Here is a 26,787-nt window from a genome sequence, read left to right on the forward strand (position 1 = left end):
GACCTGACCCTGTCTAAGTGCTGTGTTGGGGGATATTAACTTGTACAGATGGCCACTGCTCCACTGCTTGGACTGTCATGCGAGGCTGCGATGAGAAAAGGAAGGACGGGTGATTAGAGTATAACATCCCGTCGACAGTGCAGTGAGACGGAGCACGGATTACGAAAGTACGGTGAAGGAAATCGGCAGTGTCCTTTACAGAGGAACAACACGAGACATGTTTTTGCCTGGAAAAATTAAATCTGGATTGCCGGAAGGGGATTTGAACCGCTCTTCTCACCACTGCCCCACCTCACAGAAAAACTGCCCCCCTCCAGACGCCACTAAGGACTCTTCCAATCTGCCGCACAACTCTTTCTTAGAGCTGGGGTCGTCTGTAATTGGAGTCACATCGCATACAAGGTTATGTTTCGTTGCAATGAAAAAAATTTGCTCTGTATTTTTTATGTCAAACGTTATTTAACTAAACTTTGTACGTCAAATGCATTGTTATTAATTTCTGTCTTGTTCTCTACCCTTCCGACATGGTGTTCGGGAAATATGTTCTCGTCTCTTAACCAAGCTGAAGTTTTAGAGTGTACTGTAATAAGAAATAGTGAAAATTACTATCTCTTCTGCAGTTCAAAGCACGTCGCAGAGCACAGATACAGATAAATTTCACGAAGAAAATCAAAGACTCGACCAATGACAGCTCATATGTTGCCACTCTTCTCAATCTCCAGATGCCAATGGATACGAATCGCACTTAGAAGAATAGAAAAATAAAAACTGTCATCATCCTTACATGTAACAGCAGTCTGTAGGGTATAGATGTGGATAAAAAGTGTAACCTAATCAAGGAAGTATTAACAGTGTTTCATAATGAAAGTTCCTTGCAGATTAAAACTGTGTGCCCTCAGAGACTCGAACCTCGTACCTTAGCCTTACTCCACCAAGTGATCTACATACTTTCTTTTTAGATAATGAATAATTACATCTTTGGACCGACAACAATGTTTTTGAAACTTCCTTGCAGATTGAAACTGTGTGTCATTTAAATCTCGAATCTGGAGCCTTTGTCTTACGCGATCAAGTGAGCTACACGTTTTTAAACATAAAAAACACTTCAATCTTTGAGCCAATAACAATGCGAAATAATTTAAGCCACTCAAATTATAAGCTCTTAAACTTCACATATACACAGCATATAGATTCAAAAGATTTGTAATGGTGTACAAAAATCACAACAAAAAAACGGTTCAAATGGCTCTGAGCACTATAGGACTCAACTGCTGTGGTCATCAGTCCCCTAGAACTACTTAAACCTAACTAACCTAAGGACATCACACACATCCATGCCCGAGGCAGGATTCGAACCTGAGACCGTAGCAGTCGCACGGTTCCGGACTGCGCGCCTAGAACCGCGAGACCACCGCGGCCAGCAATCACAACAACAAACAAAAAGAAAGAAAGAGAGAGAGAGAGAGAGAGAGAGAGAGAGAGAGAGAGAGAGAGAGAGAGAGAGAAGACACACCAGGCAGGAATTATCTGACTGGGATGGACATCGGTAGATGTGATGTAAGAGTACAGACAAACAAATTATTACAATTTCAGAAAAATTGGATGATCCATTCAAGAGAAAGAGCTTCACAAATTGAGCAAATCAGTAACGCACTGGTCTATCTCTTGCCCTTACGCAAGCAGTTAAACGGCTTACCATTGATTGATAGAGTTATTGGATGTTCTTCTCAGTGCTGTCGTGCTACATTCTGTCCAACTTGCACGTTAAACCGTCAAAATCCCGAGTTTGTTGGAGAGTCCTGCCCATAATGCCCCAAACGTTGTCAACTGAGGAGAAATCCGGCGACCTCGTCGATCAAGACAGGGTTTGGCAAGCACAAATAGAAGCAGTAGAAACTTCCGCCGTGAACGGGCGGGCTTTATCTTGCTGAAATGTAAGTCCAGGATGGCTTGCCAAGAAGTGCAACAACAGGGGGCGTAAGGCTGTAGTGTAAGGGTGCCGCAGATGCAACCTAAGGGGTCCCTCCCCCCCTCCCCATGAAAGCCTGGATCATCACCACTGGTTCTCTTGCCGTATGGTGGTCTGCACTCAGCCTGGTGTGCCAACGCTGTCCGGTGCAGACCTTTTCACTGGTCGTCGGGGCTCAGTTCGAACAGGACTCATCACTGAAGACAATTTTACTCCAGTCAAGGAGTTTTCAGGCCGAATATGCTCGACGCCACTGCAGACGGGCTTGCTGGTGGACAGAGGTCAACGGTAGTCGCTGCAAGGTGCTCCATGAGTTCAATCGCCTTCTTGTGAGCCGCCTGTTAATGGTGCTCTTGGTAACTAAAGCACCAGTTGCCCGTCGGATCGATATAATGAAGTATGTGTGGCTCTGTGCGTGTCTCTGGCGATTGCTGGGCCCTTGAGCTCTGTCCTCTGTCTAGGTCGACTGCTTCGTTCTTGAAGCTGTGTTCGACCATGGTTCACCCGTTTCTGCCAACAGCGTCGAATATTGGCATCGATCCCATTCAAATGCCGAACGATTTGCCGATTATTTCCTCCGGCTTCTTTAAGCCCAACTCCACCTTCTCTCTCAAATGCTGACCTCTACTTATACTGTTCAAGCGCCTGTTGCGAGCCATAGTTACTTTTCAAGTGAGTACACGGAACAAATTTCGCAAAGAATTTGTTCTGTGGCATCGGTGTGACCCCTGTTAACAATGCTTGTCAGCTGCGTGGTGGAATTGCACTGCAGCATTACACATTCAGCCACTGGCCGCCAAAGTTTACAATTTTGCATTTTCCGTCGATACCAGAATGAATCTTAATTTGTGACCAATTTTGATAGCTTCTTCGTGGTCTATTTCAGATTATCACTTTTGGAATGTATTATGAATTAAACTTATTCCACCAATTAGTTCAGATACTTAAAAAAATATTAGCACCGTATTTCATACATGATATTACCTACGTTCTCTGTAGATTAGCCATTTTATAACATCATGGTCTGAATAATGCAGTTTTGGTTCAAACACTTCCAAGTAGCGAAACCCCACAGAACTTCGGAGAGGATATAAAAGGATAAAAGGTTCACTTTGGACCATTAGACTTGTTAATGGTTCAAATGGTGCAAAATGGCTCTGAGCACTATGGGACCCAACTGCTTTGGCCATTAGTCCCCTAGAACTTAGAACTACTTAAACCTAACTAACCTAAGGACATCACACACATCCATGCCCGAGGCAGGATTCGAACCTGCGACCGTAGCAGTCGCCCGGTTCCGGACTGTGCGCCTAGAACCGCGAGACCACCGCCGCCGGCGGACTTGTTAATCACTGACTTCGATGAGGCGTAGGTATGTTGTAGAGAGATCTGTCCCGAGTACCTTGCTAGTGGCTTTTCACACGATGGCCCCTAGTGCCAAGAAAAATTTGAAAAATTTTCAAAGTTTTACGCGAACCTGACATATTCGTTCCGTCAGTTATGTTCGTCCAACGGCTATCACGCTGGGGGTACCGGTTCGAGTCCTGCTTTTCTACTTTAATTTACATTACTAATTCGTTGGAAGGGCAGACTGATCAGACACTTTACGATCAGATTTTTGTAGCTGAAAGAACAGCATCCTCCTGCATCGTAAAAATTATCCGAACAAAACGTACTCCAGGTCATCAGCCCTGTGATATTTATTTTTAAAGGTAGGTAAAAATTTTCTCGAAAACATTCGAATTGTTCCCGACTTCTTAAAGGGTAATATGGAAGTAGCTTCGACGGAAGATTCCACAAAAGCACATTCTTTAATTTTGCATCAATATAGTTCATTTTCTTTTACAGGAATGAATTAATACGAGTAGTTGACATCAAAATTGATTGAAGAAACACCAATGATTTTGAATGTAAACGTACTTTGTATTCCGGTATCGGTTCGGAAAAATCCGTATGCCTTCAAGGCAATAGCTACCGTTAAATGTGGTAATAATCTATGAACTTCGTTTTCTGTTGCTCCTGCGACAAATACCATCGGGAATTGGGTTCTAGGATAGAAAGCGATTCAAGCGATAGCAGGTAAGACGATTCTGTAATCTATTGTGTAACCAACGGAATACACATTTGAAGAAAATTTGCTGCGATGATTGATTTATTAATGCTGGTACTACTACGGAAATAACTATTCTTGAATAACTTGGTATGACATACACTATTTAATGATACTCTTTACAACGAAACTGAAAAGAATTTGAACTCGTACCGCCAGCTTAGTAGGCGTACATCTTAGCCGCTGTGCTATGTTCGGTCGAAACATGACAAGAGTTACGGCTATTGGAGGTAGGCTCACAACTTCAACAGCGATTTTCTCGGGAACTAGCGGCCGTGTCTAGACAAGCGCCAGCCAGGAGGTCAGAACAGGTCCCTCTACAACATACTTAAGACTCATGGAAATCCGTGATTAACAGCACTTATTGTAGATACCACGCGATAATTTTGTTTTCTAAGTACAGAGGTAAACCCACCACCATGTGGTCTTTACTTTTGTTGTAAGTACAACTGTTACACTAAGTGAGTATTCTGGCGAAGAACGAATTCTGAAATGGTACTTTTACCAGTTTAAGTTTTTCAGCTATGAATTTTCTTCGCGGTGAAGAGTACGTCAGGTAATGTACATTTTATAACTGCCGTAAGAAATTATGTTTCTATTTCACCTCATACGGATAATAGCTATTGCCTCATACCACGTTTATTTTTCGTATAAGCCAGAAGAATTGTTTTACCCTGATCTATTTACACTTCAGAGTATCGGTGAAGATAAACTTGCAACCAGCAGCGCTTGTTGAATGAATGATTTGTTATTAATTTCGGCTCTCAGCCCATCGTCAGATGTCAGTGAGTATTTCTTTCACAAATTTCACCGTTTTGTCTCGGACGAAAAAATGTTCCTTTACACATTACAGCATCGGGGACTTTACCATTGAAATGGAGCATTCTGTATGGACCCGAAACCATTCGTTCAAAAACTGTGGATTGTTGCAGCTTTTTCTTCAGTGATATTTACGAAACCAGCTGCATTGTCCTCGAACCATCATTGATAAAATAATAACTTCAGAATACTATCGACCTATGTTCGTCTCACACACATGTTAATCGTCTACGTCTACGTCTGCGTGATTACCCGCTATTCGCAATGAAGTGTCTGGCAGAGGGTTCAATGAACGGCCTTCAACTGTCCACCCTCGAATGGCGAGCCCTTATTTCTCTTATTTTATCGTGATGATCATTGCTACCTATGTAGACGAGTCTCAACACAACGTTTTCGCAATCGGAGGAGAAAACTGGTGATTGAAGTTTCATGACAAGATGCCCTCGCAGCGGAAAACTCCTTTGTTTCCATGATTGCTACTCCAATTTACGTATCGTGTCTGTTGCACTATCTCTCCTATTTCGCGATAATACGAAACGAGCTGACCTTCTTTGAACTTTTTCGATGTCATCCGTCAGTCCAGTCCGATGCGGATCCCACAGCAATACTCCAGGATAGGGCGGACAAGCATGGTGTAAGCAGGCTCTTTAGTAGACTTGTTGCACCTCCTAAGAGTGCTGCCAATGAATCGTGGTCTTTGGTTTCCTCTGTCCACAACTATGTGATCGTTCTAATTTAAGTCATTTGTAATTGTAATCCCAAAGTATTTATTTGAATTTACAGCCTTAAGATTTGTGTGACTTATCGCGTAATCAAAATTTAGCTATTTTCTTTTGGTGCCCATGTGAGTAACTTGACTTTTTTTAAATTCAAGGCCAACTGCCACTTTTCGCACCATACAGATATCTTTTTCTAAATCATTTTGCAATTCGTTTTCATCATCTGATGAACTTACAAGACGCTAAATGATAGCATCATCTGCAAAGAATCTAAGAGGGCTACTCAGACTGTCTCCCATTTCGTTAATAAACACACATCAAAAAAAAAAAAGTTTTACGTTACCCTGGTCCCCAGAACTCCTGAAGACAGACGTTCCCTGTGGATATTGTATCACAGACACAATCTGTTTGACACTAAACCCTCCCAAAGATGTAAACAACCAAGCATGAGCAGTACCCATTAGACGGAGGGGGTCCGACAGCCGATCAGTTCCAATCATTCCACCAGGAAAGAGGTTCAAATGGTTCAAATGGCTCTAAGCACTATGGGGCTTAACATCAGGGGTCATCAGTCCCCTAGACTTAGAACTACTTAAAACTCACTAACATAAGGACATCACACACATCCATGCCCGAGGCAGGATTCGAGCCTGCGACCGTAGCAGCACCGCGGTTCCGGACTGAAGCGCCTAGAACCGCTCGACCACAGCTGCCTGCCAGGAAGGAGGTACATGGCTAGTGTTGTCTGTAGTTCAACCATGCCCAGACGGTCAGCACCACGGTTCGATCGCGTCCGCATTGTTCCTTTGTGCCAGGAAGGACTCTTAACGAGGGACGTCTCGGAGTGAACCAAGGCGATGTTGCTCGGACATGGAGGAAATACAAAGAGACAGGAACTGTCGATGACATGCCTCGCTCAGGCCGCCCGAGGGCTGCTACTGCAGTGGATGAACGCTACATACGGATTATGGCCCGGAGGAAACCTGTCAGCAACGTCACCAGGTTGAATAATGATTTTCGCACAGCCACAGGACGTCGTGTTAACGACTCAAATTGCGCGCAATAGGCTGCATGGCACGTAACTTTACTCTCGACGTCCATGGCGAGGTCCATCTTTGCAACCACGACACCATGCAGCGCGGTACCGATGGGCCCAACAACATGCCGAATGGACCGCTCAGGTTTGGCATCACGTTCTCTTCACCGATGAGTGTCGCATATTCCTTCAACCAGACAATCGTCGGAGACGCGTTTTGAGGCAACACAGTCAGGCTGTTCGCCTGGTGCACACTGTCCAGTGAGTGCAGCGAGGTGGAGGTTCCCTGCTGTTTTGGGGTTACATTAAGTGGACCGACGTACGCGTGGTGGTTATGGAAGGCGCCGTAATGGCTGAACGATATGTGAAAGCCATCCTCCGACCGATAGTGCAACCATAATATCAGCATATTGGTGATGCATTCGTCTTCATGGACGACAATTCGCGCCCCCATCGTGCACATCTTGTGAATGACTTCCTTCAGGATAACGTCATCGCTCGACTAGATTGAAAGGGGCTATTTATGGACGATGTGACCCACCAGACACTCTGAGGGATGTACGCCGAATCGCTGTTGAGGAGTGGGGCAATCTGGACCAACAGTGCCACGATGAACTCATGGATAGTATGCCACGACAAATACGGGCATTCATCAGTGCAAGAGGGCGTGGTACTGGGTGTCAGAGGTACCGGTGTGTACAGCAGGTTGAACCACCACCTTTTAAGGTCTCGCTGTACGGTGGTACCATATGCAATGTGTGGTTTTCATGAGCAGTAAAATGGGCGGAAATGATGTTTATGTTGCTATGTATTCCAGTATTCTGTAAAGGTTCCGGAACTCTCTGAACCGAGGTGATGCAAAACTTTTTTTGATTTGTGTTGATAGGGAACAATAGAGAACCTAGAACACTCCCTTGGCGAACGCCGGATATTACTTCTGTTTTACTCGATGACTTTCCATCTATTACTACGAACTGTGACCTTTCTGATAGGAAATCACGAATCCAGTCCCACAACTTAGGCGTTACTCCACAGCACGCAGTTTGGTTAGAAGACGCTTGTGAGGAACAGCATCGAAAGCCTTCTGGAAACCTAAAAATATGGAATTAATTTGACATCCCTATCGATAGCACTTATTACTTCATCAGTATAAAGAGTTAGTTATGTTTCACGCGAACGATATTTTCTGAATCCGTGCTGACTGCGTGTCAATAAATCATTTTCTTCGAGGCAATTGATAATGTTCGAACACAGCATATGTTCCAAAACCCTACTGCAAACCGACGTCAGTGACATGGGCCTGTAATTCAGCGGGTTACTCCTACTTCCCTTTTTGGGTAGTGACGTGACTTGAACAATTTTCCTGTCTTTAGGTACGGATCCTTCTGAGAGCGAGCGGTTGTATATAATTGCTAAATATCGAGCTATTGTATCAGCATTCTCTCAAAAGAACCTGACTGGTATACAATCTGGATCGTAGGCCTTGGCTTTATTAAGTGATTTAAGCTGCTTTGCTATACTGAGGATATCTACTTCCACGTTTCTCATCTTGGAAGTTGTTCTTGATTGGAATTAAGGAATATTTACATCGTCTCCTTTGGTCAAGGAGTTTTGGAAAACCGTGTTTTACAACTCTGCTTTAGTGGCACTGTCATCAATGTAGGGGTAGGAGACTTAGAATGTGCTACACTGTGCGTAATGAATTCAGTTGTTGACTTACGCAACGGTTTTTCCCGGAGGCATTACTTGATAATTGTTTGCACCTTGAGACACGTTAATTTTATGACTGTGCTGTGGGAGTCAGTTAGGAGTGCCAGCCTTGATCTTTCCGCGTTGTTCAGTGGCACTACGTCATCTACACCACTCTTATGGTCGCAAGAAATCTATCTATATTTTACATTGCTCTTTGTACTCTACTATTTTGCAATTTGTCACTTACAATTTTAACAATCCTTTCCCACCCAGATTAGCGACTGGTGAGACACTGAGTGATGTAAGTGGTATACAGTGACTGTAACACATAACTGATATTCCATGAAAATTATATTTAAACATTTGCCGTGCAAGTTCCAGAACTTTCGGTTCTCTAGATTAATGTCGGATTCGAAAGTAAGATTAAGAGGTGGAATTCCAGTTAGAAGACAAAAAGTAATTTTCGTACGTGACAACGAAACTCGTTTTCACAAAATTGCAAATTATTCAATATACTCTTAACGTATATTCTTCCAAATGGTGAAAATACGGCTACGACGTAATGTGAAGACGTGTACAACAAGCATCATTCATTCCAGTTTCGAGTTCCTGTCCGGCACACAGTTTTATCAGTCAGGTATTCTCAGAATTAGCTCACACTGCGCTGCAGAGTGACAGAAAACAATTCCAAGTGTCCTACAATATTTACGATTATGATGCACTGGCACATATAATTTCGAAAGGGAGCAACAGCGGAAAACTGCCTGTCAGTAGGTTTGCTGGTAGTGAAGAAAAAAAAAATAGAACAAGTTTGAAGAATACCTTTTAGAGAGACGAAAAGATTAGGACAACAACAGTCTGCCTCGTTTATTGAATTAAAACATAATTGATATTAAACAGTAACATCAGACATTAGTACCCAAAAGCAAACAAATAAAACATTGATTTACGGTGTTTCTGAATACTCATGTATATTACTGGACTGTGAGACAAAGTGTACATTCAGATTACTTGAAGCACAAGTTAGGATGATTAGAGCAAAACATCAACGGCTCTCTTTGTAGTACTGTAAATTGGGTGACGTAAATATACGAAAGTGAGCAAAATAAAACTGCCTCTGAGAATTTTTTGTGAACCTTAAGACAGGCAACCGAAGTTATGTCATCTGCACAAATTACATCATAAAAAACAGTTCAAACGGCTCTGAGCACTATGGGACTTAACTTCTGAGGTCATCAGCCCCCTAGAACTTAGAACTACTTAGACCTAACTAACCTAAGGACATCACACACATCCATGCCCGAGGCAGGATTCGAACCTGTGACCGTAGCGGTCGCGCGGTTCCAGACTGTAGCGCCTAGAACGGCTCGGCCACTCCGGCCGGCTTATATCATCCATCCCAGTGCAAATGATATAAGTTTGGTTGCCTGTCTAAAGGTGCATGAAATATTCTCAGTGCCATTTTTATTTCGCTTACGTTTTAGAAGTGGAAACTGTACTAGAATGTCAAATTTCTTCTATCGTACTGTACATTACCGATTTTTGAGCTAAATAACATTGTATTATATTCTTTCTCTGACTACACGTGAAAGTAGATTAAACACATCTATCGTTATAGAGGACACGAATATGAACCATGAAATGTTCGCAAAGTTCAGATACTCGAAGCGTTGTTCACTTGTGAAAAAGAACATTCCATTGTCTACATTTGTTGCATCTTTCTTGAACCAATCCACTTTAATCTGTAAAACAGTTTCTTTTGAACATTGCCTTCATTTGTTGGTCTTTCTCAAATCACTCCACTTGAAACTCAAGACTAGTTTGACATGTTATGTGAGATAATTTTCATCGTGAAGGTAGATTGTGTATACAGCACACTGATCGGACAATAATTCAGTGGAAGTAACGTCTTATCAACCGTTAGTCCCAATTTTATTACGATCGTGTGCGCGGAAAACAACAATATTTATTAGCTGAAAACAATAGACACACTCTCATGCGACAGAACCAACTTTAATGAAGAAAGTTGGCTACCTGTGTATGTGAGTTTTCATCTCATAAAATTATGACACCTCGTAAAATTTGTGAATGGTGTTTAGTCGAAATACACTCCTGGAAATGGAAAAAAGAACACATTGACACCGGTGTGTCAGACCCACCATACTTGCTCCGGACACTGCGAGAGGGCTGTACAAGCAATGATCACACGCACGGCACAGCGGACACACCAGGAACCGCGGTGTTGGTCGTCGAATGGCGCTAGCTGCGCAGCATTTGTGCACCGCCGCCGTCAGTGTCAGCCAGTTTGCCGTGGCATACGGAGCTCCATCGCAGTCTTTAACACTGGTAGCATGCCGCGACAGCGTGGACGTGAACCGTATGTGCAGTTGACGGACTTTGAGCGAGGGCGTATAGTGGGCATGCGGGAGGCCGGGTGGACGTACCGCCGAATTGCTCAACACGTGGGGCGTGAGGTCTCCACAGTACATCGATGTTGTCGCCAGTGGTCGGCGGAAGGTGCACGTGCCCGTCGACTTGGGACCGGACCGCAGCGACGCACGGATGCACGCCAAGACCGTAGGATCCTACGCAGTGCCGTAGGGGACCGCACCGCCACTTCCCAGCAAATTAGGGACACTGTTGCTCCTGGGGTATCGGCGAGGACCATTCGCAACCGTCTCCATGAAGCTGGGCTACGGTCCCGCACACCGTTAGGCAGTCTTCCGCTCACGCCCAAACATCGTGCAGCCCGCCTCCAGTGGTGTCGCGACAGGCGTGAATGGAGGGACGAATGGAGACGTGTCGTCTTCAGCGATGAGAGTCGCTTCTGCCTTGGTGCCATTGATGGTCGTATGCGTGTTTGGCGCCGTGCAGGTGAGCGCCACAATCAGGACTGCATACGACCGAGGCACACAGGACCAACACCCGGCATCATGGTGTGGGGAGCGATCTCCTACACTGGCCGTACACCTCCGGTGATCGTCGAGGGGACACTGAATAGTGCACGGTACATCCAAACCGTCATCGAACCCATCGTTCTACCATTCCTAGACCGGCAAGGGAACTTGCTGTTCCAACAGGACAATGCACGTCCGCATGTATCCCGTGCCACCCAACGTGCTCTAGAAGGTGTACGTCAACTACCCTGGCCATCAAGATCTCCGGATCTGTCCCCCATTGAGCATGTTTGGGACTGGATGAAGCGTCGTCTCACGCGGTTTGCACGTCCAGCATGAACGCTGGTCCAACTGAGGCGCCAGGTGGAAATGGCGTGGCAAGCCGTTCCACAGGACTACATCCAGCATCTCTACGATCGTCTCCATGGGAGAATAGCAGCCTGCATAGCTGCGAAAGGTGGATATACACTGTACTGGTGCCGACATTGTGCATGCTCTGTTGCCTGTGTCTACGTGCCTGTGGTTCTGTCAGTGTGATCATGTGATGTATCTGACCCCAGGAATGTGTCAATAAAGTTTCCCCTTCCTGGGACAATGAATTCACGGTGTTCTTATTTCAATTTCCAGGAGTGTACTTGACGTAAGAAAGCAGTGTGGGCTCGAGCCCAAATGGTAGTTCAACAAATAGTGGACAGTCCACTACATCCACATGATACCCATCCTATCCCTACAGACATCTCTCTTAGCCTACCCAACGTCAGGTCATCCTCATATCACGAACGGCAGCCTTCCCTTTCTTTCTTCAGAGATACTGAACTATACCAACAGATGACTGAAATTTTTGTCATAATTTTTTCCTGTATTAACTAGCCACATGTCACAAACTTCGTTGCTACATCAATCCTACATCACACTCTTCACACAATTCAGCCTTTCTAAAACTATGAAATTTATTGCGTGTGCTTTACTTCAGTACAACATTTCTTTTTCTACTATCGCCTCCAACTTATCATTTTACGAACCTGCCAAAAACAACTACCTCCAATGCACTCAATGTCGACAATGACGATCATAATTTTACGTTGTTTTAAAGACATGGACGTAATTTATCTATACTGAAGAAAATTATATTTCACTGAGAATCGATGAGCTCCATTTTCCAAACAATATTTATTCTCTTTTCGTTGCACAATCCATTTAAAACACTGTAGACACAGTTTCAGTGCTAATTGCAATTAAAATACAGTTACATGTCCACGCTAAAGCATTTCATCAACTAATGCCAAAGTTGTTACATATAGTGTGCTATTTATAAGACACTTTAACTAGTCTTATGTGCGTCTTTGTGTCGGTCTTCAGGTCGAAGACTGGCTTGGTACAACTCTCCACGCTGGCCTATCCTGTGCATATCCTCTGCTCTGTGTAACTTCTCCAACGTTTGGGGTGAGCCAAAAGTCGTTAAAATTTGAAAATTCAATACTTGACGGACTGACGAAGTGAGGTAAGCATTGAAACACATCCTTAAAGTGATAGGTTTTTTTTTTTTTTACTAAAACCAAAGAAAGGGCACCAAATGTCCAAAAGACGAATTCCTCTCCCGTGTCACCCTCTTCATCTCAGAGTAACAATTGCAACCTACGTCCTCAATTATTTGCTGGATGTACCCAGTCTCTGTCTTTCTCTACGGTTTTTGCTTTGTACAGCTCCCTCTAGTACCATGGAAATCATTCCCTGATGTCTTAACAAATGTGCTATCACCGTGTCCCTACTCCTTTCCCCTCCGATTTTGCGCAGAACCTTCTCATTCCTTATTTTATCAGTCCACTTAATTCTCAGTATTCTTCTGTAGCACCACATCTCAGAAGACTCGATTCTCTTTCTGTTCCGGTTTTTCCACAGTGCATGTTTCACAACCATACAATGCTGTGCTCCAAACGTACATCTCAGAAATTTCTTCCTCAATTTAAGGCCTACATTTGATACTAGTAGATTTCTTTTGGTTAGGAATGCCCTTTTGCCAGTTCTAGTCTGCTTTTGATATCCTCCTTGCTCCGTCCGTCGTTGGGGTTGGGTTGAGTTGTTTCCGGGAGGAGACCAGACAGCGAGGTCATCGGTCTCATCGGATTATGGAGGGACGGGAAAGGAAGTCGCCCGTGCTCTTTCAAAGGAACCATCCCGGGACTTGTCTGGAGCGATTTAGGAAAATCGCGGAAAACCTAAATCAGGAGGGCCGGACGTGGGACTGAACCGTCGCCCTTCCGAATGCGAGTGTCCGTCGTTGATTACTTTGCTGCCCAGGTATCAGAATTCCTTAACTTCATCTACTTCGCCACCAGCAGCCCTGACGTTAAGTTTCCAGCAGACCTCATCTCTGCTACTTCTCATTGCCCTCAATCCGTAGTCATTAGACTTTCCATTCCATTCCATTCAGCAGATCATGTAATTTTTCTTCACTTTCACTCAGGATAGCAATGTCATGAGCGAATCGTATCACTCATATCCTTTCTCCTTCAATTTCAATTCCACTCTTGGACCTTTCTTTTATTTCCATCATTGCTTCTTCGATGTACTGATTGTACAGCAGTGGTGAAAGACTACATCCCTGTCTTACACCTTTTCAATCCAACCACTTCGTTCTTGGTCGTCCACTCTTACTACTCCCTCTCGGCTCTTGTACAAGTTGTATATTACACGTCTCTCCCAAATGCTTACCTCTATTTTCCTCAGAATTTTGAGCATCTTGCTCCACATTACATTGTCGATCGCTTTTTCCAGATCGACAAATCCTATGAACGTGGCTTTAGTCTCGCTTCCATTATCAATCACAACGTCAGAATTGCGTCTCTGGTGCCTCTGCCTTTCCTAAATCCAAACCGATCGTTATCTAACATATCCTCAATTTTCTCTTCCATTCTTGTGTATATTATTCTTGTAAGTATCTTTGACGCATGAGCTGTTAAGCTGATTGTGCGATAGTTCACGCACTTGTTACCTCTTTTAGTCTTCGAAATTGAGTGGATGATATTTTTTCCAGAAGCAGACTATAACTCACCAGACTCATACATTCTACACACCAACATTAGCCGCGCGGGGTAGCCTTGTGGCCTGAGGTGCCTTGCCACATTTCGCGCGGCTCTCTCCGTCGGAGGTTCGAGTCCTCCTTTGCGCATGTCTGTTTGTGTTGTCCTTAGAGTAAGTTAGTTTATGTTAGATTAAGTAGTGTGTAAGCCTAGGGACCGATGAGCTTAGGAGTTTGCTCCCACTGTTTTCCACCAACGTGTATAGTCGTTTCGTTGCCAGTTTCTCCAATGAAATTCTGATGGAATGTATCCCTGCTGCCTTATTTGATCTTAGGTTCAGGTCACCCTACAACCAGTAATCACACGGACTGAGGCTGGGGACCTGGGAGACCAAGAATGACGGAAGTGACGGCTCAGCACGCGATCCTCACCAAACGATGTGCGTAAGAGATCTTTCACAATGGTTCAAATGGCTCTGAGCACTATGGGACTTAACATCTATGGTCATCAGTCCCCTAGAACTTAGAACTACTTAAACCTAACTAACCTAAGAACATCACACACATCCATGTCCGAGGCAGGATTCGAACCTGCGACCGTAGCACTCGAACGGTTCCGGACTGAGCGCTTAGAACCGCTAGACCACCGCGGCCGGCGATCTTTCACAGTATGTGGTGGAGCACCATCATTAAAAATCGTACCTTCCAGCAGATGCTTATCAGCCAATCTAGGGATAATGTGACCCTATAACATATCGCCATACTCCCAATATCGGCGTACCTCGCGCCCGTCACGCTGACGGTATGAAAAGCATCGCCCTGCATTTCCGTGAAGAAATACGGGTCCGACCACGATTGATGACGTAGATCCAAGCCATGTCATGACTTTCTCGTCATGTAGTGGGTTTCCAACGACAGATATAGGGTCTTCGGTAGCCCAAATTCTGCAGTTTTGGGTGTTGATAGACCTACGGAGTGTGACATGGGTATCGTTGGTCTACAACACTTTAGCAAGCAATCGTCTTCTCCCCACACTTTCTGAAGTGCCCACACCGCAAATTCTCTCCGTGTCGCAAAACAGGCGGCTAAAAGTTCATGATGACGCCAGATTTTGTACAAATAGCTTTGGAGGGTACATCTTAGTGCCCTCCAAATAGCAGTGCGTGAAATGCGGGTTCCACGTCAGACTTCATGAACACTGACTTCATTATCCGGAGATGAAACTGCGAAAGTCTCCATTTCGTCCTGAACTGTCCAAGCAATTGTAGCCCACTACTGGGCCGATCGTATAAACAACCCTTGACTTCGAATCTCGTGGCAGATTCCTGAACAGCGACATTTGTCACAGGATCTTCATTGCAGTAGCGGCTACTCCATTCCATTGCAAGGGATCACTTACAGCGCTTTTCCTGGTAAAGACAACTTTTTGCGATTGCTGGCGCATCTGACTCCCTCTCTCACTACACCTCATTTTACACACGATTCTCATGCGGCGTCACTGACGTGTCGCTGTCCAGTGCTATCTACTGGCACTCGTCCCTGGTTTCAATGAATCCTCATGTCATTTCAGGAATGTGTCTCAAGCTTTAACTCTCTGCCTACGTTATTTCATGAATTGTTGCGTTTCCGAATGTTAACATACTTTCGGGTCACCCTGTACACTATGTGACCACAAGTATCCGGACACCTGGCTGAAAATGACCACGAGTTCGTAGCGCCCTCCATCGGTAATGCTGGAATACAATATAGTGTTGGCCCACTCTCAGCCTTGACCACAACGTCCACTCTGGCAGGCATACGTTCAATCAGGTTTCTTCACGGAGTGATGCACTGAGGAGAGATATCGAGGTCAGTCAGTGAAGCCTAGCACGAAGTCGGCGTTCCAAAATATCCCAAAGGTGTCAGTCAACAGACGAAGTCAGCCTGTACGCTTCTGTGCTATATGTGTCCCTTCATGTTTCCACTTCACTGTCACATCAGAAACAGTATACCTAGGGATGTTTGGGAGTGTCAAAATCCCGCGTATGACACGAGTGACATTCAGTCACCTGACTGCGTTCGAAGTCCGTGGATTCTGCGGACGCCCCATTCTGCTCTCTCACGATGTCTAATGACCCCTGAGGTCGCTGATATGGAGTACCTGGTAGTAGGTAGCAGCACAATGGACCTAATATGAAAAACGTATGTTTTTGGGGGTGTCCGGATACTTTTGATTACATAGTGTATATCCATTTGGATCTTCTTCCTGATGTCTCAGTTTCCCTCTACAATTTTTACCCTCTCAACGTCCCATCACTACCAAACTAATGACTTCTTGAGCCCTGAGGATGTGTCTTTTCAACCGATCCCTTCTTTTAGCTGAGTTGCTTCGACTCCTATAATTGCAATCTGGCTTCTGTTAGAAGTTGTAAATAATCGTCCGCAGCTCGTGGTCGTGCGGTAGCGTTCTCGCTTCCCACGCCCGGGTTCCCGGGTTTGATTCCCGGCGGGATCAGGGATTTTCTCTGCCTCGTGATAACTGGGTGTTGTGTGATATCCTTAGGTTAGTTAGGTTTAAGTAGTTCTAAGTTCTAGGGGACTGATGACCATAGATGTTAAGTCCTATAGTGCTCAGAGCCATTTGAACCATTTGTAAATAATCTTTCGCTCCTTTTATTGTATCCCTGCTATCCTCAGAATTTAGAATAGTGTGTTCCAGTCATCATTATCACTATCTTTCTCTAAATTTACAAATGCTACAGACGTAGATTTGCGTTTCTTAAACTATCTTCTAAGATAAGTCTTAGTGTCAGTGTTCTTACATTTCACCAGAACCCAAACTTATCTTTCCCGAGGTGTGCTTTTGCCAGTCTCCATTCTCCTGTAAACATTCCGTTTTAGTAACCTGCAACCACCACTGACTGAACTGGTAGTTAGATAATATTCACGTTTACCGGCACCATGCGTCTTTGCAGTTGGGTTTATTAAATTGTTGAAGTCTGAGGCTATTTCACTTGTGTCACATATCTTGCATATTATGTGGAACAGTTATGCAGCGGTATGTCCTCCCAAAAACAATAATCCCGAGGGAGTCTCGTCTGCAACAGGTACGTTGTTTTAATTGAGGTCTTTCAACGCTGAGTTAAATGGTTCTCGCAGCATCATATCTGCCATTTCATCTACATCATTTGTTCTTTCCTTTCTGTAAAACTGCCTTCAAGTTCTAATTCCACTTTTCAACTTTACTTTCTACGCTCAACCTTGCTTGCAGTCTGAGCTCTTTCTCCAAAGGTTTCCTTGATTTTTTTAAGGCGGCATCTATCTTTTCCACAGGCTGGCATACTTTTACAGCTTTGCTTTTCTACAATAGCCAATCTTACTTCACCACATTGTACTTTCTCTTAATCTACATGTCTGCATCCTCTTTTGATTACTTCATTTTCCGTGTTTTTATATCTTCTCCTTTTGTCAATCAAATTCAGTATTCAGTATCTCGTGTGATACCTAAGATTTCTACTGGACCTTGAGTCTTTGCTTAGTTGCTCCTCTGCAGCTTCCACTATACCAACTCCCAAATTTACTCACTTGTCTACTACTGTTTATCTCCTACACACTCCAAACAATAGTTACCTAATGCTATTTTCGGATCTCTCAGCAAGCTCTGGTTCTTTCAGTTTATCCAGGTCTCATCACCTTAAATTCCTACCTTTCTGTAATTTCTATAGATTTAATCCGCAGTTCATGGCCGTTATGTTATGGTCACCGTCTACAATTTGACCCAAGAAACGTTTTGCAGCTTACAGTTTGATTTCTAAATCTCTGTCTCACCATCTTATAATCTACATGAACTCGTCCGGCGTCTTCAGGTCCGTTCCTCATATACAACAGGCTTTCATGATTGGTAAACCAAATCTTACCAATGATTAGATTTCACTATGTGCAAATTTCTAACAGGCGGCTTTCCGTTTTATTTCTTTCCACCTGCACACCTTCTATTTTTCCTTCTCTTGCTTTTGCTGCTGTCGCATTCCTGTTCTCTCTCACAATTCAATGTTTGCCTTCCCTAACAATCTGAATAATTTCAAATAGATGAAAGAAGAATGATTAATAACTGAGGGAGCTTTAAATTTACACTTACTAACGTCACGCGATGGTATGTTTAGCAAAAGAAAAATTGTTTTCATTCCCATAAATATCATTAACAAACCGGAGTAAAGTTAATGATAAAACAAGAATATCGAGTCAAGTTCATCTTGCAAGTAAACTTTTCAAAAGAGTTCCGCCAAAAGGGGAAAATCTCTGCAGCAATCTCTGTCCGCTTTGTCATGTTTATTGAGTGCAGAAAATGACTACCAGAGGGAGTTTTGCTCCTGTTTCAAAACATGGAAGTACATTTTTTTGCGAATCAGAATCAAAGAATGGGACCGAGCAAGCGTCCCCTATGTACCGCACTATGTTCGTGCATTACTCACCCAGAGCCTTCTGGCCATTGTAAAGGTTTGTGAACTCCATCTTGAGACCGCCGACAGTGAAGTTGACCTTCGAGCTGTCGACGTGGAAGAAGCGACGACCTTCCCGTTCTACCAAGGACATTTTGTGGTGGACCCTCACGTCCATGTTCTCTGCAGAAAGAAGAAATAACAGGTTATCATTACGAGAGTGATAAAATTGTATGTTTGTGCAGTGTAACTACTGACTAGACACTTGTGGAAAAATGATCTAATCCAAATACTTTAAGTAGAAACACCAAATTTACATGACTCACTGACTGAAGACGATTAGAGTTAAAGCAGCTTGCTAAGACCGGCATAGGACGCATGTACCGAGCAAGGAACACTGAGCGTTTTGCTCCATGAAAGAGCTCACAATTTTTACAGGCCTCGTAATGGGACAAAGACAATGCAGGAGTGGGTCGATGAGCACATTCCGTGCACATTTCTGCGAAATCGTAACGTGCATGGTCCTTTCGAAGAATTCTAGGATGGATGCCTCGAAGCGCCTCCTTGACTTCTACGTCACTTCTTACATGGTGGTGGTGGTGGTGGTTGTTAGTGTTTAACGTCCCGTTGACAACGAGGTCATTAGAGACGGAGCGCAAGCTCGGGTTAGGGAAGGATTGGGAAGGAAATCGGCCGTGCCCTTTCAAAGGAACCATCCCGGCGTTTGCCTGAAACGATTTAGGGAAATCACGAAAAACCTAAATCTGGATGGCCGGAGACGGGATTGAACCGTCGTTCTCCCGAATGCGAGTCCAGTGTACTAACCACTGCGCCACCTCGCTCGGTCCACTTCTTACAATCGTCCGATCGAATTATCTAGCATACTAAAATACCTCGGACTAAATGTCGGCCGTAAACCAACAGCGAAACTGGTCAATTAGTTAGTTTCATATTCTATACATCATTTGACGATCAGTCGTAATGACGTGGTACGAGTCATATCAAACTCACATTGACGTACATGTGTAAATGTAGCTACATGCTGATCATTTGCAATTTTTTAAAGACAAACGTGAGTTAATAATTCCTTCAGACCCCATTTTACACATTACAAAGAGAGAAGTTCTTCGTTTGCGTTCAAAGTTAACTTTGCTATCTTGTCAGACATTTAATACCATTGAGTAAGCGGTGAAAAATTTTGTTGCAGCATTCTGCATCCATTTTTAAGCTAAAGTCAACGTTAATGTGGAGTAATAATGTTATTTTTTCTATTCATCATGCAATTACGTCCATCATTGTTCTTCTTGAACTACAGTTGATTATTTACAACAAACGTCTTGAGGGAATAAACGTCCTGTGAGGCAGTAGTAAAAAATGCCTTACTCTTCAAAGAAATGTCTCCAAGATGAACGTCGGTGGGCACAAAGTATATGATTCTTACAATACGTTCTTGACCAATGATGAGTTATCGCAGAACATTATTCCATATGACATCGTTGAATGAAAATACGCAAAATATATCTTTTTGTTTGTCTCTTTCCAAGATTTGCAATGATTCGAAGCACAAATATAGCTGATCAAGTTGTTCTGGGAATTCCAAAATGTGTTTCTCCCAGTTTCAATTCTCATCAATAGGCCATCTCAAAATTTAGAACTTTCGTGCCCAGTTATATCCTCAGCACGTGCTACACTTGCCAGTTGTATAGTACCTTCAGATGTGCATAGTTTAATATGTTGGGAGTTCCTGAAATTGAGAGTGAGAATGTTGGCATAAATCTGCTCAATAATACCTTTAAGAGCATTATTGTTTATTTCTACTGCTAAGCACAGAACAACAAGCTGACAATGTTCAATGAATAAAGCCACTAAGCGTACGAACGTGGGAAATGTATGCCTTCGCCTTACTCCACATTCAAAAAAACCTTTTATCCACCAACTCTCTTTTATGCCAATTCATTCCATCAAATTGTACAACTCCTTCCATGTCCTCGAACGCCTCCTACACCGCCTTGCCTTCCGCATCCATTTACTATCTCTCAGCAGGATTTTGTATGAACTAACTAAGTTTCCCAGCTCTCCTCCCTACACAGAACACCTTGGGGTTTCTTACATTTCCCGCAAGCATGATGTTAAATATTCTTTAGTTCCATTTCTGGTTATCACCCCTCGTATTCCAACATCGTATAGCCCTCTAGAACTGTAAGTTAACCATTTCTGCAAAGAAATTACGGTTAAAATCTATTATTCCATCGGCTAGAGCACTGCAAACGCTTGTTATATATCTGGGTGTACAACATCTATTCACCCATATTTTTAAAGCAGATTCAGATTTGAATGGAGCATTATAAACATTTTTTTTCAAGTGTCTCCCTTAAACGGTTTCGATTCTTACATTATATCGACCAGTACTCCAACGTATGGCTGCTTTCCATTGTTATTTACAGAAAAAATGCTAATATCTTCCTGTGTTTAAAGCAATTAACAAGCCTTGCTTCTGCATTTGAAATAGCTTCTTTTTTAAACTGCAGTCTATTTGCAGTTGTCTCCGCCATATACTCCAGTTTTTTGTTTCCTTACTTCAATGTCCTCCATTTACCGTTTTCTTTTTTCGATTACATAACGCATTAACCGTGTTTAACTATTTATTACCCCAGCGTGCAACTGTAGACCACTGTTAACCACCATACAGCATCTGTTCCACACGTTATTCGTTAAATGATGCTACGAGTAAGTAGTACATCTGTAAATATTGTTTGTTGGTCTTTGGACAGAGACGAACACATAATCCATTCTGTTCCTGGGTATAATATTATATTTTGGCGTCCATTCGTTTGCTAAAGTGCTGTCTCTATGCATAGGACGATGAGTACAACAGTTAGTTCGCCACATTTAGATGCAATGTAACCACCCTTTTTTAAGAAAATCCAACATGTCGCACGCTGTATTGCGGCTTCCCTTGTGCATTACACCTCCTAGTGCATATTATTTGTGATTCCCGCTGAGCTTCGAATAATATTTGTGCATCGGCACCCAAACATATACACTATGTGAATAAAAGTATCCGGACACTTGGCAGAAAATGACTTACAAGTTCGTGGCGCCGTCCATCGGCAATGCTGGAATTCAGTATGATGTTGGCCCAGCCTTAGCCTTGATGACAGCTTCCACTCTCGTAGGCATACGTTCAATCAGGTGTTGGAAGGTTTCTTGGGGAATGACAGCCCATACTTCACGGAGTGGTGCACTGAGGAGAGGTATCGATGTCGGTTGGTGAGGCCTGGCATGAAGTCAGCGTTCCAAAACAGCCCATAGGTGCTCTATAGGATTCAGGTCAGGGCTCTGTATATGGCAGTCCATGACAGGAACGTTGTCGTGTAACCACTTCGCCACAGACCGTGCATTATGAACAGGTGTTCGATCGTGTTGAAAGATGCAACCGCCATCCCCAGGAAGCAAGAAGGTGCTTCAAACATCAATGTAGGCCTGTGCTGTGATACTGCCACGCAAAACAAGGGATGCAAACCCCCTCCACGAAACCCACGACCCCACCATAACACTACCGCCTGCGAATTTTACTGTTGGCACTACACACGCTGGCAGATGACGTTTACCGGGCATTCGGCATACCCACACCCTGTCATCCGATCGCCACATTGTGTACTGTGATTCACCGCTCAACACAACGTTTTTCCACTGTTCAGTCGTCCAATGTTTACGCTTCCTACACCAATCGAGGCGACGCTTGTCATTTACCGGCATGATGTGTGGCTTATAAACAGCTGCTCGACAACGAAATCCCAGTTTTCTCACCTCCCGCCTAACTGTCATAGTACTCAGAATGAGAATTTCCACTCTACAGTGGAGTGTGCACTGATATGAAACTTCCTGGCAGATTAAAAGTGTGTGCCAGATACAGACTCGAACTCGGGACCTTTGCCTTTCGCGGGCAAGAGCTCTACCATCTGAGTCATAGTACTGATGCAGTCTGCAATTCATGTGTGATGATATGAATGGATGTCTGTCTATTACACATTACGACTCTCATTAACTGTCGGCGGCGCTGCAGTCAGCGCGGATGGTCCCGGCGGAGGTTCGAGTCCTCCTCGGGCCTGGGGGTGTTTGTTTGTCCTTAGGATAATTTAGGTTAAGTAGTGTGTAAGCTTAGAGACTGATGACCTTAGCAGTTAAGTCCCATAAGATTTCACACACATTTGAACAATTTGAACTGTCGGCGGTCTCTATCAATCAACAGACGAGGTCAGCCTGTACGCTTTTGCGCAGTACGTGTCCCTTCACGTTTCCACTTCACTACGACATCGGAAACAGTGGATCTAGGGATATTAAGTAGTGTGGAAATCTCACGTACAGACGTATGACACAAATGACACCCATCACCTTACCACATTCGAAGTCCGTGACTTCCGCGGAGCACCTCATTCTGCTCTGTCACGATGTTTAATGACTACTGAGATCGCTGATATGGAGTACCTAACAGTAGGTGGCAGCTCACTGTACCTAATATGAAGAACGTATGTTTTTTGGCGTGTCCGCATACTTTTGATCACACAGTGTATCATACAGCCATCGCTCTCTTGTGTGTTAACGTAACCTAGTATTGTTTCTACTTCATTTTCTGAAATGGAGGAAGGCGGAAGAAAAAGAAAGTGGTAGTTGGGAAATCACGATTTCCAGCCGATCAGAGCATCGAGAATTTGCGAGTAGGTGGAGTAACTGACAAGGGACGCTGCGGTGCAGTGTGCGCTAAGATCAGAATGTGGGTTGCCAAAGTGGAGTATCCTGGTGGTCGGGCGGTTAAGGCAACTGTTCTAGAGAAGCTGAGAAGCTGGCTTCAGGTCTGGTCGTACACAGCATTTTCAACTTTCGCCATTGGAACACCGCAATACCCTGTGCGCCTGTGAGTAATGATTTTCCGCCTACCCCTTTCCCCTTCTTCCCGCTTCCTCCATTCTAGAAAAAGAAGTTGAGGGTGTACCTTCAAGGAAATGTAGCTCTTAAGAGTTAAACGTCCAGTATGCTTTTCTCTAATGCATACGCCGGAAATACTCACCCTCAGTTCCCCAACTACCTCGGCGATGCCAAATTAAATCTCGTGAGCACGTTAACATGTCAATGCAACGTTGCAGAGAATATGAACCGAACGTTGTCACTAATGGAACAAAGTCTGGGTAAAAGAGAAGTACGAGCAGAGAGAGCAAGCGTAGGACCAGGCTGCGTTCTGTGGTGCGAGTCGCTGCCCCACTCAGCGCGCTGTACTTACCGGGCTCTATATGCACGTCGCCGTTGCCGTTGATGGGCAGCACCAGGAGGCGGCCGGACAGCTTGTACTTGGCGTCGATGCTCAGCCGAGGGATCTGCAGCCGGCTGTCCAGGCTGAACGCCTTCGGGTTGAACCTGCACAACTCAGTAGTTGGTACATCGCAGAAGAGCACTGAAGCCAAGGCCATTTTACACCGAGGTGACAAAAGTCACCTCGGATATGGTTATGCTCATACACACATGGCGGTAGTATCGCTTACACAAGGTATAAAAAGACACACCATCGGCGGAGTGGTCGCTTTACTCAGGTGATTCGTGTAAAAAGGTGTCCGATGTGATTATGGCCATCCGAAAAGAAACAACAAACTTTGAAGGCGGAATAGTAGTTGGAGCTAGACGCATGGGTCATTCCATTCTTTATACCAACTCAAGTGTCGCTTAGCTTTGACTTCATTAAGTTCCTCTAACTTAATAAGTAATGAGCTCAGTGTTATATGTAATGCATTACTGGCACAGGGAATTTTTACAGACAGATTAAAATTGAGAACTGCTAAACCTCTTTCTAAGAAAGACGAAAGGAAAGATTTAAATAACTATCGTCCACATCTTTTACGAAAATTCTCGAACAATAGTGTAGTCAATAACAGTCTCACATTGAAGTACAAATAATGTAGTTAGCATATCACAGTATGGATTTCAGAATGGTGGCTCGACTGAGAATGATATTTATACGTTGATCCACCACATATTACAAGCCTTAAATAATAAAATATCGTCAGCTGGTATTTTTGTGGTCCTTCCAAGGTGTGTGATTGTGTAGAGCATGTCACGCTCTTAATAAATGATGCACAAATTTGTGTTGAAAAATTCAAACAGTGTAGGAAGGGTAGGAAACTTTAGTGACTGGGGAGAAATCACAAAGGGTTTCCTGTGTGGTTCAATTTTTGGTCCGCTCCTATTTGTTATACAAGTGAATGGCTTGGCTCTGAGCACTATGCGACTTAACTTCTGAGGTAATCAGTCGCCTAGAACTTAGAACTAATTAAACCTAACTAACCTATGGACATCACACACATCCATGCCCGAGGCAGGATTCGAACCTGCGACCGTAGCGATCGCTCGGTTCCAGATTGTAGAGCCTAGAACCGCACGGCCACTCCGGCCGGCGTATACAAGTGAATGATCCTCCACTTAACATTCAACATGCTCTTTATAAAAGATACTGGTCTTACAATAAATCCCATTGAAGAGAAAGCAATAAAAGGGTTTTTTAACAAAGTTTTTCAAGGAATTATTAAATGGTGCTCTGAAAATGGATGCTCCCTTAATTTTGAGACCAATATATTCAATGCTGTACAACAAACAGAGTCATACGAACATTTGATGTAGCACGTGAACATTAAATAGAGTAGAATAATCAAAATTTTTGAGTGTGTATATGGCGAAAATTTTAACTCGAAGATGTATATTTTATGCGAGTGTAGGATTTCTCGGGGAATTTTATATATGAAGTCTTCACGGGTTGTCATCCGAGTAGCATCGTAGTCTCGTAGCAACGTTTCGATGGAATGCGTCTCCATCATCTTCAGGCGAAGCGTCGGGATATCGTTCTACTGCTCTCATCTTTTACTTTCCCCTCTTTGGGGAAGTGTGAGGGGGGAGTTTGTATCCTTTCGGCTTTTATTCCCTGTTAACGTGTGTGTGTGTGATTTTTCTATAGTTTTTTGGTGTCTGTGATATGTGATGATCGTTCTGTCTGTGTCTGGTAATTGCCTGAGGTAGGCGAGTTGATTGGTGTTATATAGGAAGGAACACGATTAGGGATTGGGTGTTGGGATTTTTCTCTTCGACTTAATCGTCGAATATCGTCATAGGGCGCTTGTGCTTATCGCGGGACATGTCATACCGACCTAGCGAGTGGATGATGAGGGCGTTTCCTGATCTGGAAGAACCTTCATAGAAAGCCCTTGCCAGATCTTGGAAACGCTCTCGCAGGAGTGGGATTTCAGCTGCGGCGTGCAGATCATCTATGGGGAATCCGAGGGGTAGATGCAATGCCCTCCTGAGGGAGCGGTTCTGCAGCCTCTGGAGTTTGTCCAGGTGCTGCTTCGCCACGTATCCCCAGACAGGGCTTGCATATTCCATGACTGGCCGGATCAGGGCCAGCTACAAGTTTACTGCTACTGGGCATGGAAGGGAGCTGGTTGAGTTCAGGATTGAGTATAAGATGGACATTCTGGCGCAGACCTTCCTGTGGACCTCGTCTATGTGGGGTTTCCACGTGAGACGACAGTCCAAGGTTACGCCAAGGTACTTGGCGGTTCTGCGCTAGGGGAGTAGGGATATCGTCTGTGGTGTGGTGGTGGTGGGGGGGGGGGGGGGGGGAGGCGTGTGCGGGGTTCGAGTCCCGGCGTCCTTCTCTGTCTGCTCCGTCCGCGGCCCTTGGTGAAACGGAACGTTCTTCTATGATTTTCCTGATTGCAGGCTCCCAGGCTGTGCTGAGGTGGTAGCAATTATCACGGATGACTAGGTTTTCTTGTAATAGTATTTGTACGGTTGATTAGGTTTTCTTGTAATAGTATTTGTATTAACTCTTTGATTACTGAGTCCCAAAATACGTTTGTAGTGCATATTTTCTTTGTGTCCTCGAAATCGAAGGTGTGCTTCTCGTCAATACTATGTTTCGCCACAGCGGATTTGTTGGTCTGCCCCTAGCGTACGTGCCTAATGTGTTCACTGCGGCGCTGTGAGATGCAAAGCTGCGTCTGTCCTATATATTGCATCCGACATTCGCATCCGATTTTGTAGACACCTGGTGTCGCCAGACCTTA

At 44.1% G+C, this 26,787-nt stretch overlaps 1 protein-coding gene across 1 annotated transcript in view; it reads right to left on the reverse strand.

The window, feature by feature from the left end:
• LOC126337064 (circadian clock-controlled protein daywake-like) overlaps nucleotides 1-26,787 on the reverse strand; it is a 66,198-nt gene that overhangs the window by 10,694 nt on the left and 28,717 nt on the right. Inside the window, exons 4-5 of the mRNA XM_050001393.1 lie at nucleotides 23,958-24,091; nucleotides 18,713-18,862 (exon numbers count right to left, since the gene is read on the reverse strand). Coding sequence (XP_049857350.1) covers nucleotides 18,713-18,862; nucleotides 23,958-24,091 — 284 coding nt within the window. The remainder of the gene's footprint in view (nucleotides 1-18,712; nucleotides 18,863-23,957; nucleotides 24,092-26,787) is intronic.

This window comes from Schistocerca gregaria, chromosome 2 (assembly GCF_023897955.1).
Source record: "Schistocerca gregaria isolate iqSchGreg1 chromosome 2, iqSchGreg1.2, whole genome shotgun sequence".
In the NCBI taxonomy this organism is placed as follows: Eukaryota; Metazoa; Arthropoda; class Insecta; order Orthoptera; family Acrididae; genus Schistocerca; species Schistocerca gregaria.